Source organism: Notolepis coatsorum (assembly GCF_963971535.1).
Source record: "Notolepis coatsorum genome assembly, chromosome: 5".
NCBI lineage: Eukaryota > Metazoa > Chordata > Actinopteri > Aulopiformes > Paralepididae > Notolepis > Notolepis coatsorum.
Genome location: NC_140169.1, coordinates 203015231 through 203032122, shown reverse-complemented (window position 1 = coordinate 203032122; position 16892 = coordinate 203015231). Strand labels below are relative to the sequence as shown.

The window sequence follows — 16892 nt, the reverse complement described above, 5'->3', positions numbered from 1 at the left end:
ATTGTAAGTAAGGGTGCAACTTGCACCGTGCAATCCATTCTTTGTGGATCTAGCCCACAGTATTTCTGACACTGGGAATACATTCCCTGAGATTCATACTGTAGATGTCCCTAGAATCAGATACCAAGAACATGCAAATGGACCATATTAAAAAAAAGCTGTAAATGTGTATTCTACATTCTTATGGAATGAATGAGATACAAAAAAAAGATTATATATAAAAAAATAAAAAACAATAAAAAAATTGTAATTATTTTTGAGTAAATTTTCATAACGCGATAATTTGCTGTGTAATTAATTAATCTAAGTAACGTGATAAACTGACAGCCCTAATAATAATATTTCAAATTGCATGTTTCCGGATGGCAGAATTCAGTACTGTATCTACAAAACCATTTTTTGTACATGTGATCTCAAGAAGGTGCTGAACGAGCTCAGTGGCAGTTTTCATGTCTGGTCATTATTAGCATGGTGTTATTGACTGTCAAAGATGCAAAGAAAAATCATAATTTATATTCTCCCTTGTTTCATCACAATTTACTCAAGCCTAGTAACACACAATATTTCTGACACTGGGAATACATTCCCTGAGATCCATAGATGTCCCTAGATACCAAGAACAAATGGACCTTGTAGAAGTGGAGCAATCTTCGATTTACTTCGGTATGTATTTTTAGGCGGATTTTTGGAAAATAGGGCTAAGGCTTAACACTTTGAGTGCCAGCAGGGGGCGCACGATTTAGCGCTTGAGTGCCAACGCTCTATTCAATGAGAGGGCAAGCACATTTGCGAACGCATAAACGATATCTTAAATTATGGCTAATTATGTGTCTAATAAGCCTGTCGCTTATCAATGATTTGCTTGCAGTCAACATTGTCGAAGCGGATTGTTCATCGGTACATCTCCGTTTTATACCATTTTGAAAAACGCTCGTTTTTGGGAATTTCCAGAAAAAAAGTGATTCTGCAGGAAACGCCCTTTACTGAAATACACAAAAAACATTGTCATTTTTCGGCCTATTTATGAATCGTTTTCAAATAAACACTAGATTATCGATAGTATATGTGTACTTATGCACGCTAGAGAAGCGGGCTGAAAAATCGATTATCTTATTTCCTGATCAACACACACACAGACACGTTGATATCAGGGTTTCCGTTAGCCGGTAATTACCGGTATTTGACCGGCAAAATCTGTTGAAGTCCGACATATTTAATCTCTCCGGTCATAATGTCCGGTGAAAATAATTCCCTCTAAGCACAATTTGATTATTTGAATTGTATTAAAATAGGCTAAAATTAAATAGCCTATGCGATGAACGAAACAATCATTACATTTGTTTCATTGTTGCTTCACCAAGCAGGTCTAATAATGACAACGCTGTGTCAGCGAGAGCTTGCTGCTAGATTTGCGAAAAGCATGCAGCTGCAGACCCACAGAACCCACCAGCTTTGCCGGCACAGTGCAGTACTCCAATTCAGCCATTGGCAATTCAGCTGTTGGGTGGGGGGGCGCTGCTGAGCGGTCCCCAGACCGGACCTGAAAACACCGCTGCTCTGCGGGTCTGCAGCTGCATGCTTCTCGCAAATCTAGCAGCAGCAAGCTCGCGCTGACAACAGCGTTGTCATTATTAGACCTGCTTGGTGAAGCAACGATGAAACAAATGTAATGATTGTTTCGTTCATCGCATAGGCTATTTAATTTTAGCCTATTTTAATACAATTCAAATAATCAAATTGTGCTTAGAGGGAATTATTTTCACCGGACATTATGACCAGCACCAAGTCGTTGGGAGGTGGAGATATACATCACGCAAACCCACGATAATGTTGCCGTCTCTCTCTGCCAAATTTCTCAGTTCTTCGCTTGATATAATTAATACAAATGTCCAATGTAACGGAATTCGTTAGCTCATAAAAATGTGATTATAACAGACTGCTGTTTATTAATGTCGGGCAGACTGCCCACCGACACCTCAAGTCGGCAGCAGCACGAAGTCTCGAGGGACTTATTTTATTTGGAATATATTAATGACTGTATATACGCAAAAGTAGCCTAGTTTTAAGTTAAAATATTATAAATGCCTTGAGGATGTCATTCTTTATATAGGCCTATCAATTGTTTTTAAGCTCAATAAACTCTGACCGGAATTGATCCCATTTGTCCGGTAGATTTCAATCTACCGGACACTCAGACCTGCAAAATAAAATTCTAACGGAAACCCTGGTTGATATATCTGTGAAAAAAGCTCTGATTATTCTAAGACTGGTAAAATAGATTCCTTACCTCAGATCAGATGTTCTCCAAAAAGATTATTCCAATTCCTGATCGCCATTCCAAATATCGATCGCATTTATTGATCCAACGCTGGGTGCTCAAACACATATTCCACGCTGTTCTGAGGGACCACAAAGACTGCAATCGGCTCGGATTACATGCCTGACGAGTAAAATGTGGATTCCGGATTTTCTTTTCCCCATGCGTTTTCATTCAGTCCAATCCAAAGGGTGCATTACCATCCGGGAGACAATAGGGGGCGGTATTTTCCCTGTTCAAGCTCATAGACCAATGATAACGTGAGGCTAGAATGATGAAAAATGAATGGATTTCGCTAATAAAAGCAATAACGATTAAATAACGAGATTTCTCGTCGTTGGCACTCAACGCATGGCATGAACTAACGAGATTTCTCGTGGCTGGCACTCAAAGTGTTAACAGGTTAATAAACACGTAAAAAATAAAATCACGTCCAACGGCCCTCATACGGGCCCCGTCCTGCGCGTGCACGGCGCCACTTTGCTGTCGTCTGCCGGCTCGGGCAGAATTTTTTGCAAATCATTCAATACACCGTTTCGAAAGTTTAATTTGCCACCTTTCGATCGATCGCCACCACACTCAACCAATTGCGTGCTTCGGTTCTCGGGTTACAAGACGATATATCCGCCGAGCGTCATTTGACAGACCACCTCCGGTTCTGAACGGTCCTGAACTGACCAGTCACCGCTGATGGCAAAGATTATTGATCACCGTTGTAGCCAAGGAGCATTTGCTCCGAACCAGACCCCAGACGGGCGGGTGAGAGTGGGGAAGGTGGGGAAGGTTGACGAAGAAGACCTTTGTCCCGACTCAAGCGTCAGAATGTTATGAAGTGGACGGCCATTTTGGATAATCACGCTGTATTTTTACCGGGCACACACATTACAAATTTTCCGTGGGATTTTTATAAACTTTGGATGACTGTATGACTATAAGACTTCAGGCTATGGAACCGTTGTGTTTTCCCAGCTCCTACCTCTCATCTGGAACCCAAAAACAGGAATCTGGCGACAAGTCAACACAAAGGTAAGGAGAACATATTGTGTGGCTGTACCTGGTTGAGCAGCAGCACCAGGCTGTTCTCCAGGGCCGGGGGGCAGCCCAGCTGGGGGTCGGAGCAGGAGCCCAGGAGGGCGAGGAGAGGCTGGAGGACCGCGGTGTGCTGCAGGAGGGGCTGCTGCGACTGGCCGATCAGCATCTCAAACAGCTTGAGCAGCGCCCCCTGGCTGTCGGTGTCTAGCCCGCGGCGGACGTGCCACTGGACCAGGCGCTCCAGGATGCTCTCGGCCACCACGAGCTCCAGGATGGGGCCGACGGGCGGCAGGGTCGTGCCCTCCGACGAGCCTTCGCCTGGACGCTCCTCGGCCAGCAGGCAGAGCATCTGGTCGGTGTGGTTCCGCACGGCGATGAGGTCGTCGGTGGAGGACGAGGGCTCTCGTTGCTCCAAGACCCAGGATAGCTGGAGGGGGGAGAGAGAGAAAGAGAGAGAGAGAGAGAAAGAGAGAGCAGTACATTTAGATTAGAGCCCAACCTATATATCGCTCGATATCAACCAATATATCAGTATATATTAGGGATGTCCGATATTATCGGCCGATCGATATTATCGGCCGATATCGGCAGTAAAATGTGATATCGGAAAATATCGGTATCGGTAAAAAAAAAAAAAAAAAAAAAACAATAACACATTTTTATTTTTTTTACATTTATTTAACCTTTATTTACCCAGGCAAGCAAGTAATTCTTATTTTATTTATTGTCAAAAGTATGCATGTTGGTTTAATTCAACAACAAGAGATATGTAATGTTAATTTTTACTTTTTTAATTATCATATTTTGCACAGATAATGCTTACATTTAGAAAGCCTTTTGAATGCATCCAGTGAAATTATTAGTTACCTGAAATTATTCAGTTTTTTTGGGGGGAAACCCTGCATATATCGGTATCGGTTGATATCGGTATCGGTATCGGTATCGAAATTAAGAGTTGGACAATATCGGAATATCGGTATCGGTAAAAAAGCCAATATCGAGCATCCCTAGTATATATATATATACTGATATATATATATATATATATATATACATATAATATATCAGAAAGGTCTTTATTGCCAAGTAGTTTTCACACTTTGGGGGTTAGTGGAAGAGCCATTGAACTAAGTTCAGATCAAACTATGTGTTGCAGATCAAATATGAATTAATATCCTGCAAAAATAACGATTCTACTTCTTACATAAAATGTTGTCAGACACATTTAGGTTAAATTCTACAGTAGGTTGAAAAAGAGAAAGTTGATGAGCGAACATGTCGCCATGTTTTTTTTGAAAACGGAAGCAGAGAAAGTAGCAACGTGTTTCAGACTTCCGGTTTGAGATATCATCACTATTTCCTCAGCAACGAGCAACTCATCAGTAAACACATTTATATTTATTTTGTATCTACTTTTTCTCCCATTTTCTATTTTCCTCCCATCCCAATTTCCTATTGTCCAATTCTACCCTCCCCTGTCTCGAACACTGTTAGGCCATGCCTCCCACAGGCCGGCTGCAATGTGGACGAAGCCTTGCATCACGTGTCCCCTCCGGTACACGAGGAGGCAGCCGTCCGATCTTTTCACCTGCACAGCACGATCTCTCAGCGGCGAGGGTCTGCGTGGGAGGCGTGTATACCAAACCAAGCCGCATTTCTCGGAGATGCTCTCTGATTGGCACTGACTGACGCTCTCTGATTGGCCACTGACGCGTTTGCCCAATCCGTGACGAGCTGTGTCTTTGCCCATTTCCACGCCAAACAGCCTGCAAACTACCTGGCGTTCTATCACCATGCTCTAAGACAAACTCTAACCAACTTTGAAAGAGTGCCTAAGCTTAACCGTCGAAAGAACTTGCCGTCACGCTCTAAGACAAACTCTAACTTTAACCAACTTCGAAGAGTGCCTAAGCTTAACCAGTGTAGAAACAGGCGTCGGCCAATCAGAGAGCGTCTCCAAGAAATGCGGCTTGGTTTGGTATTCACGCGCGTGGGAGGGTCACGCCGCCCCTGTTGCTTCCTGATTCTGCTGCGCAGGCGCACCAACCGACCTGTAGGAGTCGCTGTCCACAACGTCCGATCCCTACCCACCAGCTTCCCACCCCTAACACTGCCAATTGTGTTAGTATGAATGACCAGCCAAGCTGGTAGCAATGCCAAGAGCTGGGCTCGAACCCAGCATCTCCTGCACTAGTGGCGAGCGCCTTGCGCCACTTAGCCGCCCTCAGTAAACACATTTTATAATTGAAATCAGCATGAATTGTACACGTTAGCTAGCTAGTGTTTCAGCCACACAGTGGCGTTTTCAGAAATCGTAACATGGTATGCAGACTTCTGGTTTGAGAAATCGTAACATGGTATGCAGACTTCTGGTTTGAGAAATCGTAACATGGTATGCAGACTTCTGGTTTGAGAAATCGTAACATGATATGCAGACTTCTGGTTTGAGAAATCGTAACATGGTATGCAGACTTCTGGTTTGAGAAATCGTAACATGGTATGCAGACTTCTGGTTTGAGAAATCGTAACATGGTATGCAGACTTCTGGTTTGAGAAATCGTAACATGATATGCAGACTTCTGGTTTGAGAAATCGTAACATGATATGCAGACTTCTGGTTTGAGAAATCGTAACATGATATGCAGACTTATGCAGACATGATATGCAGACCATAGCGGCACGGTGGTGTAGTGGTTAACACTGTCGCCTGACAGCAAGAAGGTCCAGGGTTCGATTCCCGCTTGGGGACCAGGTTTCCATGATGCCAGGTACTCAGGTGGGGTATCTCCCAGGCCTTTCTGTGTGGAGTTTGCATGTTCTCCACGTGCTCGCAAGGGTTCCCCCCCCCCCGATAAGATAAACCCAATGGAAAAACATGCACAACAGATCGCTAACGCTGTGGCGTCCTTGACGAAGACGGACAGGAGCACTTGGATTGGTCCCCGGGGCGCGGCTCACGTTGACGCCCTATCTGCTCCCGGCTGCCCATGGGGGGAAGGACAACGGGATGGGAAAAGTGCAGAGACATTTCATCTGCGACTCAGTGCATGTGTGTGTGTGTTCCTGTGGGTCGCCCATCTCGCATGTGTGTGTTAAAACTGCATGACAAATAAAGACTTCTAGTCTAACTTCTTGAGACTTCTGGTTTAAGAAATTGTAACGTGATATGCAGACTTCTGGTTTGAGAAATCATAACGTGATATGCAGACTTTGGTGAATGGTTCGGGTGTATTCGGGCTGTTTGTGTTTTCCTTCGGTCATCATGACATGCTCTATCAGGGAATGTGTCTTGGATGGGGATGTGGTGGGGATTGATGTGTGGGGTGTGTGAAGTGGTCATTTGACGTGCGGCGCGTAGAAAGACGCTCGCCTGACATATCGTCATGTAACTCGAGAACCGAGGCACGGAATTGGTAGAGTGAGGTGGCGTTCGAACGGCGGCAAATAGATGTTTCGAACGGCATATTATATGTTCGGCGAAAAATGCAGCATCGAGCCGGTAGACGCTCGCAAAGTGCTGTGACGTGCGTGCAAGTGCAAAACGGGATGTATACGTGCCGCCACCTGTTAACAGGTTAAAACAAGATAGTTGTGAAAACGCTGAGGACAAGGCTGCAGCTACAGAAACTTTCTGGACAACTCCAGCGAGAGGATTTTGACTTGTTTTTGAAAGTGCAACATTTCAGATCAGTGCAGAGGATGGTTTACTTTATACTGATTAGAAGTGAGTGAAATGAAACCCAATGTTATACGATGCAATGAAAGGCACCCCATCAACCTCGGGAGGAAACAGCTCAGTACTGGGTCATTTAGCAGTCTCAGAGGCACCTTGTCCACATGTATACGGATATTGTTGTATTTTCTCTGCAATCATGACCATGGAGAGATCCCTGCAGCCTGCCAACAGGTCAATCAGGACCATGGAGAGATCCCTGCAGCCTGCCAACAGGTCAATCAGGACCATGGAGAGATGCCTGCAGCCTGCCACCAGGTCAATCAGGACCATGGAGAGATCCTTGCAGCCTGCGATCAGGTCAATCAGGACCATGGAGAGATGCCTGCAGCCTGCCACCAGGTCAATCAGGACCATGGAGAGATCCCTGCAGCCTGCCATCGGGTCAATCAGGACCATGGAGAGATCCCTGCAGCCTGCCATCAGGTCAATCAGGACCATGGAGAGATCCCTGCAGCCTGCCATCAGGTCAGTTCATATGTGTTTTTGCATTGAAAATGGAGGGGTGAGAAATGCCCTCCCAGACTGTAGAAAAGTCATCACTCCAAGCTCTGCTTCAGGGATAAAGAGGCATGTGGGTCTAAGTGGTTACAGTGACGGTATGAACGGCTTCACTCATTTCTGCGGTAAGGAAAGAAATCAATGCCACGGCAGCTCTAGAGGACAGAAATATGTGAAGAATGCAACAAGAACCAGCCATCTCCCTACGGTCACCCACTGTGTGGGTGCGTGAGTAAGTAAGTGAGTGAGTGAGTGAGTGCGTGAGTGAGTGAGTGAGTGAGTGAGTGAGTGAGTGAGTGAGTGAGTGAGTGAGTGAGTGAGTGAGTGAGTAAGTGAGTGAGTGAGTGAGTGAGTGAGTGAGTGAGTGAGTGAGGGAGTGAGTGAGAGTGTGTGAGAGAGTAAGTGAGTGAGACTGACTGACTGACTGACAGAGAGCTGAATGTGTGACTTCTGCAGTCTGCACGCGCCGTGGGAAAAGACGACAAGAGATCAACAACAGATCCTAAAAAAGAGAAAATGGCTCAAAGCGTTGCCGTCACACTTGTTAGCCTGAAATATTGAGGTTGAGTTGTTTTGAAACTGTACACAGTGTTTCATAGTGCTTTACTAATCCGTGACCCAGTACGACAACAAGCTGTGAGGAATTTGCTGGTCTGTGGGCAGCTTGTGTAGATCTTGAGATCTGATTGTTTGTTATCTAACAGCTTGTGTAGATCTTGAGATCTGATTGTTTGTTATCTAACAGCTTGTGTAGATCTTGAGATCTGATTGTTTGTTATCTAACAGCTTGTGTAGATCTTGAGATCTGATTGTTTGTTATCTAGCAGCTTGTGTAGATCTTGAGATCTGATTGTTTGTTATCTAGCAGCTTGTGTAGATCTTGAGATCTGATTGTTTGTTATCTAGCAGCTTGTGTAGATCTTGAGATCTGATTGTTTGATATCTAACAGCTTGTGTAGATGGAGATCTGATTGTTTGTTATCTAACAGCTTGTGTAGATGGAGATCTGATTGTTTGTTATCTAGCAGCTTGTGTAGATCTTGAGATCTGATTGTTTGATATCTAACAGCTTGTGTAGATGGAGATCTGATTGTTTGTTATCTAACAGCTTGTGTAGATGGAGATCTGATTGTTTGTTATCTAGCAGCTTGTGTAGATCTTGAGATCTGATTGTTTGTTATCTAGCAGCTTGTGTAGATGGAGATCTGCTTGTTTGATATCTAACAGCTAGCCCCTGTCGTGACTGTGATGCACGCCAACAAGGTTTGGCCGAGTGAATCCACAGTCCCTTGCTCCTCAATAGGAAACCAACCTAGATTTACCCTGAAGAACTGGTCCTACCCGAACCGTTCGTTATACAAGTATCACAGAGACATTTCAAAGGTACTCACAGTTGCACGAGTGTCTTGGACAGAGAAACGTAATGGTTTGAAAGCTCGGCGTTGCTAATAAACATTTAAAATAATTCTTATAAACTGGTCAACACTGGTCAACACAGCTTTATTTCCGGCATTGGGTGCCTGATGCACATGCGCTGTGATCACAGCGCAGGCGCATCAGGCAGCTAGAGCCGTTTTGAGCCGTGTTGACCAGTTTATAAAAAATATTTTAAATGTTTATTAGCAACGCCAAGCTTTCAAACCATTACGTTTCTCTGTCCAAGACACTCGTGCAACTGTGAGTACCTTTGAAATGTCTCTGTGATACTTGTATAACGAACAGTTCGGGTAGGACCAGTTCTTCAGGGTAAATCTAGGTTGGTTTCCTATTGAAGAGCAAGGGACTGTGGATTCACTCGGCCAAACCTTGTTGGCGTGCATCACAGTCACGAAAGGGGCTATCTAGCAGCTTGTGTAGATGGGGATCTGCTTGTTTGTTGTCTAGCAGCTAGTAGCAGCTTGCAGTGTCTTCTGTGGTAAACGGTGTTGGCAGGACGCCAGAGCACACTGGAAAACACTGCTGTCCTCTGTGGAGCCACTCAGCTAATGCTGCATAATGCACGTGCACACACACTTAAAGAGAGAGAGAGAGAGAGAGAGAGAGAGAGAGAGAGAGAGAGAGAGAGAGAGAGAGAGAGAGAGAGAGAGAGAGAGAGAGAGAGAGAGAGAGGAGAGAGAGAGAGAGAGAGAGAGAGAGAGAGAGAGAGAGAGAGAGAGAGAGAGAGAGGGAGAGAGAGAGAGAGAGAGAGAGAGAGAGAGAGAGAGAGAGAGAGAGAGAGAGAGAGAGAGAGAGAGAGAAGAAGAGAGAGAGAAAGAGAGAGAGAAGAGAGAGAGAGAGAGACAGAGACAGAGACAGAGACAGAGACAGAGAGAGAGAGAGAGAGAGAGAGAGAGAGAGAGAGAAGAGAGAGAGAGAGAGAGAGAGTATTGATTGCCCAGCAGGCAGGGAAGCTGCAGCTAGATGACAGAGGGCTGTATGACAGTTATTATGGATATGAGATGACATCTGGCAAATGTATCCGAGCGGGCAAACGGTACCGAATGCTGAAAAATCTCCCAAATCTCATGAATTCAGGATAACTATACTGCTAGTGGCTATCAGTTGCGGAATAATTCTGTGTTTCGCATGTAGGATGATGCAGAAACGCACAACTAGCAGGTGGCTGCGTACTGTATATCAATATGTATAAACGCTGTAGGCTAGAGTGAGTGAGAGTACCTACTGTATAAAAGAGGTCTACTTCACTACTTGGGAGGGTCTCCCATCTCTACGGTCAAATCATCCTCTTTTACCTCACCCTTTCATCCCTCCCTCTCCTCCTCCCCTCCCTCTCTTTAACATCTGAAGGTTCCTTTTCTATGGTAGTGCCTACATCTCTCCCTCTCTTTAACATCTGAAGGTTCCTCTTCTATGGTAGTGCCTACATCCCTCCCTCTCCTCCTCTCTAACATCTGAAGGTTCCTCTTCTATGGTAGTGCCTACATCTCTCCCTCTCCTCCTCTCTTTAACATCTGAAGGTTCCTCTTCTCCCTCTCTCCTCTAAAATCTGAAGGTTCCTCTTCTATGGTAGTGCCTACATCCCATTGCCGGGAATGATGTTGTACATGTGTTTATAATTCCTAGGTGTTGGGAGTGGTTGAGGTTAGGTGGTAAGGTAAGGTATACGTTTATGAATCTACCCTCAGATTCATCACTAATGATAGATCCTTTATGGGAAGGTTGGTTGTTCCTCGCTGATGGAGAGGCACAACAAACACTGGTATTTATTGGTAAGCTACCTCTTTATACTACATCATTGGAATGGAACTTTGGAACCTATGGAACCCGTTCTAGTGACTGGCTGGTCCTTATGGTCCCTCTAGTTTGCTCTGAACAGGGTAAATCTGTATTTAGCTATGATGCCCCTCTAGCTCATGGAATGAACTCAATCAGTCCTTAAAGCTTGAGATTCTCCCCTCTGTTGCAGAGTTTAAAACCTTGATCTCCAACCTTTGTCAATCAAGTTGTACATGTTTTAATTGATTGTTATCCTTACTTGTCTAATTGTTATGATTGTATATGCCTATTTGTGTTTGCTTACCTCTGTATGTACACTCGACGTGACTGTAAATGAGGGAAACCTCAGTTGCCTTTCGAGTTTAAATAAAGGTTTGAAATTAAATTAAATAACCAACTTTTATAGTGAGTTGCGGCTATGGGTTCCAGACACCACCCTCTTCCATCTCACCTGTCTCCAGTGGTTCTAAACACCACGTCTTCCATCTCATCTGTCTCCAGACACCACCCTCTTCCATCTCACCTGTCTCCAGACACCACCCTGCGCAACAGATCAACAACAAAAAAGTACTTTGCGCATTTTCTACTTTCCCTCCTGTGGATTATGGATTTGTACCTGAATTCACAACTCAAGCAGCAACACCAGGCAGAAGTGGAGGGTAGCGAAAACGCAAATCAGCAGTCCCATTGCGACTTCTACTTGTTAACGGGCATGGAGAGGAAACATCCAGCCTTCGGAGCCACGACCATCCACACAGTACTTACTGCAAATCCGGAACGAAAGAAATTACCCCCGGCAGGCAAGTGTAATAAGAGATCAATGTTTTTATTATATCTGCTCATGTCGGGTGACATACATCAGAACCCTGGTCCCGTAATGACACGGAACCAGAGACTACAGTCAAATCTGCTGACCCAAGAAGCAGCAGCCAGCACAACAGATCAACGGCTACCCACACAGACGGCGGCTAACGACATGATCAACGGCAACATTCCTCCTCTGCCACCTCTGCAAAAGAACCCACGAGAGGCCACAGCGAGAGGGAAGGAACCGGGGTTCACAACCGAGGCGCCCAGCACGTCGCGGGGACAAAACAGCGAGGCATCGCTCCTCACACCGGCGCCGGCCGCAACTGACGCTTCAGCCAGCAGCTGCACCAGCCGACCAGCAAGCGGCGACACACCCTCACCGAAGCCCCAGCAGACTTGGCGAGAGGCTAAAGGGAGAGCGGCGCGGGACATCAAGGTCACCAAGGACCCGACGGTTAGCTTGGCTGGCCCCGCCATGCCAGCTAGACTACCCGGGCCGAGGCCAGGACAAAAGGCACCCCCCCTCCCCCACAATGGAGTACAATCAGACATATCTGTAAACAACCAGCCCCCCCCCCCCACATCTCGGGCTTTCACACAAAGGAATACAGACTCCAGCAAAGGACAAAGCATCACCCCCTCCCCCCCTCCCCACCCACGGCACAAACAGCAACAACGCCCCCCCTCCCCCCACCACAGGACAGGACAAAAATGAACAGAGTTACCTCAAGTGTGACGACGTCAATCTGATTACCAGCAAAAATGGACTTCACATATTTCATCTTAATACAAATAGCCTGAGACCTAAACTGGCTGAAATCAAACATTTGTTTTTAAACGGTAAGGCTAACATATTGTGTTTCACAGAAACAAAATTAGACTCATCTGTACAGGATCCAGAGATTGAAATTGAAAACTACTCAATAGTCAGGAGGGATAGGAACCAGTATGGAGGTGGCGTCTGTGTGTATATACACAAGGATACCAAATACATCAACCGTACTGACCTTAACCATGATGAAATTGAAACTGTTTGGATTGAAATCTTATTAGACAGGGCGAAACCAGTACTAGTAGGCACAATCTATAGACCACCAGAACAGAGTGGCTTTTATGACACACTTGATGGGTGTTTAGCTGGGGTGGAGGGGGTAGAAAAAATTCTTATTGGGGACTGGAACACGGATATGCTGCGTAAATCAGCACCCGTCTTCAAGGCCTTCAGTAGATTTTCTGATCTGCACGGTTTCAGCCAGCTAATCACCCAACCCACAAGGGTATGCGATTCGACACAAACCACCATTGACCTCATTTTGACCTCTGACAAGTCAATGATCTCCAATAAAGGGGTGATAGCATGCGGGTTAAGTGATCATTATATGATTTTCTGTACCCGCAAAAAGCTAAAACAGAAGGCCGGCTGTCACAAAACAGTCACATCTAGAGACCTCAAAACATACTCTAGAGAGGCCTTTAACCTAGAACTGGGGAGCTTGGACTGGTCAGATGAACTCAGTGGTACACAGGTTGAAGAAACATGGCTTGGATTCAAAACCAAATTCACAGCAATACTCAACAACATGGCACCGATAAGAACCACCAGGGTTAAAAATCGCGCTGAGGCATGGATGCACACTGAAATACTGGCCGCTATGAAAACCAGAGACAAAAAATGCTCTGAACTTCATAAAAGTCAGACAAAGCTTTCCAAAAGCTCAAACAGTAAACTCCAAGCCCACGTGGTTGAACTAAAAATCCAAAGAAACAGACTAAGAAATGACGTAAACACCATGATCAGAACCGCAAAAAGAAATTTCATCAACGACAAAACCGAGGAAAACAAAAACAAACCCCGCGAACTGTGGAAATTACTCAATAATCAACTAGGCTGCAGTAAAAAACTTAAAACCAGATTCTCAAACATAAACATAAAGACGGACAACACGCTCATCACAGACAAGCTGGATGTAGCCAATTACTTAAACATCTTCTTCACAAACATAGCCACAACACTGGTAAACAAACTACCCTCCCACTCAGGGCATTATGGGGTAGAACACATAGTAGCATACTACAAAAACCTAGGGGTCCACAAAGACGACTTCAAACTTGAAATGGTAACAACCGATGAGGTACTCAAAAAATTGAGCGCCCTCCAACCTAACAAGGCCACTGGCCATGACAACATCCCCTCCAAATTCCTCAGAGACGCAGCAGCCGCCATCACCCCAGTCATCACACACATAATAAACCTCTCCATAAAACAGGGGCATGTCCCCAAGGACTTCAAAATTGCGAGAGTGACCCCTTTACACAAAAAGGGCAGCAAATTAGACCCAGGCAACTACCGCCCTGTTTCTATTCTTACCTCCATCTCGAAAGTCATGGAGAAAATAGTCTACGAACAGGTCGAAAAGTACCTGGCGGAAAAAAATCTAATCTACGAATTCCAATCTGGCTTCAGAACGTCCCACTCCACTGACACATGCCTCCTCTATTTGAACGACCACATCAAACAAGAGGTGAACGCGGGCAAATACTGCGGCATGGTCATGCTGGACCTACAAAAGGCCTTCGACACTGTCAATCACTCCATTCTAATGGACAAGCTAAAAGCAATTGGTTTTGATAGCTTATCAGTGAGCTGGATGCAATTCTACCTGGAGGGGAGAGAACAGATGGTAGAGGTAAACGGTACTCTATCCCCCCCCCCTCACAGTGAGCTGTGGTGTTCCACATGGAAGCATACTAGGACTGCTACTCTTCCTAATTTATGCAAATGACATGTCGTCAGCCTGTGACTGCAACTTGTTCCTGTTTGCGGACGACTCAGCCCTGCTGGTCTCTGACAAGAACAAATTGCAGGTTGAAAAAACCCTCAGCACGGAACTAGGCAAAATCTGCATATGGCTCGCTGATAACAAACTATCATTACACATGGGCAAAACAGAGTCCATTCTCTTCGGTTCAAATAACAAACTCAGCAAGACCGACGGATTCTCAGTTACAGTGGGTGACAATATTGTCACAAGGAAAGACGAAATTACCTACCTGGGTTCCATCCTAGAGGCAAATCTTTCCTGTGACAAAATGGCATCCAATGTAATAAAAAAAGTCAACCAACGAACTAGATTCTTGTACCGGATCTCCTCTCTGGTAAACAAGAATACCCTGAAGACTCTGGCAGGAGCACTCATTCAAGGGTACTATGACTATGCGTGCACCTCATGGTACCAAAGCACCTCAAAGGCGCTTAAAACAAAATTACAAACATCACAAAACAAACTGGTCAGACTACTACTTGACCTGAACCCCAGAACCCACCTCACCCCTGCCCACTTTGCCAACCTAGGATGGCTTAGAGTAGACGACAGAGTACAGCAACTTGCAATGGGCCTGGTCTACAAGATACACTATACGACCGGGGTGCCCATGTACATGTCAAAATACTTCCCAAAGGTCAGTGAATACCACAACCACTACACCAGAGGAAGCTCAACAAATCATGTTAAACCCAGATTCGGCTCAAACAAGGGACTAAACACGTTTCGCAATTATGCCACAACAATGTGGAACGCCCTACCCAAAGCTGTAAAGGAATGTGAATCCCTGCCCACATTCAAAACCGCTCTTAAAGAGCACCTACGGGAGGCTGCAATTCGAAACTGGCCACCGTAAATGCCCAAAACCCCCACCACCTCCTAATGGACAGTCTCCTCCCCACCGCATGTATATATTCCCTCCCCGCCGTATGTATATTTCCCTCCCACCCACCCACCCCCTCCCTCCTAATGTACAGTCCCCTCCCCATCATATGTATGTACTCTGTCAGGATCTAGGGGTAACAGTACTGTATATTTGAATACCGCTTATGTCACAAATGTATCAGTACTAAATGCCTATATGTCCCTATGCCATAAATGTCATGTATGTTGTGTATGTCATAAATGTCTATATGAATTGAAAATGGGGGACCCTGATGGAAACAAGACAAACGTCTTTCTCAGGTCTGCATCCCCTTAACAATTGTATGTATTGAGCCGTACTGTATTGTACCCATTCTGCAATCTGTTAAATAAAGTTTTCATTCATTCATTCATTCACCCTCTTCCATCTCACCTGTCTCCAGTGGTTCTAAACACCCCCCTCTTCCATCTCACCTGTCTCCAGTGGTTCTAAACACCACCCTCTACCATCTCACCTGTCTCCAGTGGTTCTAAACACCACCCTCTTCCATCTCACCTGTCCTCTCCAGTGGTTCTAAACACCACCCTCTACCATCTCACCTGTCCTCTCCAGTGGTTCTAAACACCACCCTCTACCATCTCACCTGTCTCCAGTGGTTCTAAACACCACCCTCTTCCATCTCACCTGTCTCCAGTGGTTCTAAACACCACCCTCTTCCATCTCACCTGTCTCCAGTGGTTCTAAACACCACCCTCTACCATCTCACCTGTCCTCTCCAGTGGTTCTAAACACCACCCTCTTCCATCTCACCTGTCCTCTCCAGTGGTTCTAAACACCCCCCTCTACCATCTCACCTGTCTCCAGTGGTTCTAAACACCACCCTCTTCCATCTCACCTGTCCTCTCCAGTGGTTCTAAACACCACCCTCTACCATCTCACCTGTCTCCAGTGGTTCTAAACACCACCCTCTACCATCTCACCTGTCCTCTCCAGTGGTTCTAAACACCCCCCTCTACCATCTCACCTGTCTCCAGTGGTTCTAAACACCCCCCTCTACCATCTCACCTGTCCTCTCCAGTGGTTCTAAACACCACCCTCTACCATCTCACCTGTCTCCAGTGGTTCTAAACACCACCCTCTTCCATCTCACCTGTCTCCAGTGGTTCTAAACACCACCCTCTTCCATCTCACCTGTCTCCAGTGGTTCTAAACACCACCCTCTACCATCTCACCTGTCTCCAGTGGTTCTAAACACCACCCTCTTCCATCTCACCTGTCCTCTCCAGTGGTTCTAAACACCACCCTCTACCATCTCACCTGTCATCTCCAGTGGTTCTAAACACCACCCTCTACCATCTCACCTGTCTCCAGTGGTTCTAAACACCACCCTCTACCATCTCACCTGTCATCTCCAGTGGTTCTAAACACCCCCCTCTACCATCTCACCTGTCTCCAGTGGTTCTAAACACCACCCTCTACCATCTCACCTGTCTCCAGTGGTTCTAAACACCACCCTCTACCATCTCACCTGTCTCCAGTGGTTCTAAACACCCCCCTCTACCATCTCACCTGTCTCCAGTGGTTCTAAACACCACC

General features: G+C 45.7%; 1 protein-coding gene across 2 annotated transcripts in view; it reads right to left on the bottom strand.

The window, feature by feature from the left end:
* Window positions 1-16892, bottom strand: part of fhip1b (FHF complex subunit HOOK interacting protein 1B) — a gene marked incomplete at its 5' end in the record, with an annotated part of 54275 nt that overhangs the window by 36610 nt on the left and 773 nt on the right. For both annotated transcript variants that reach the window (XR_014619693.1, XM_084314751.1), the window contains one exon: window positions 3372-3776. Coding sequence is in view for 1 of the 2 variants with exons in the window: in XM_084314751.1 (XP_084170877.1) it covers window positions 3372-3776 (405 nt within the window). The remainder of the gene's footprint in view (window positions 1-3371; window positions 3777-16892) is intronic.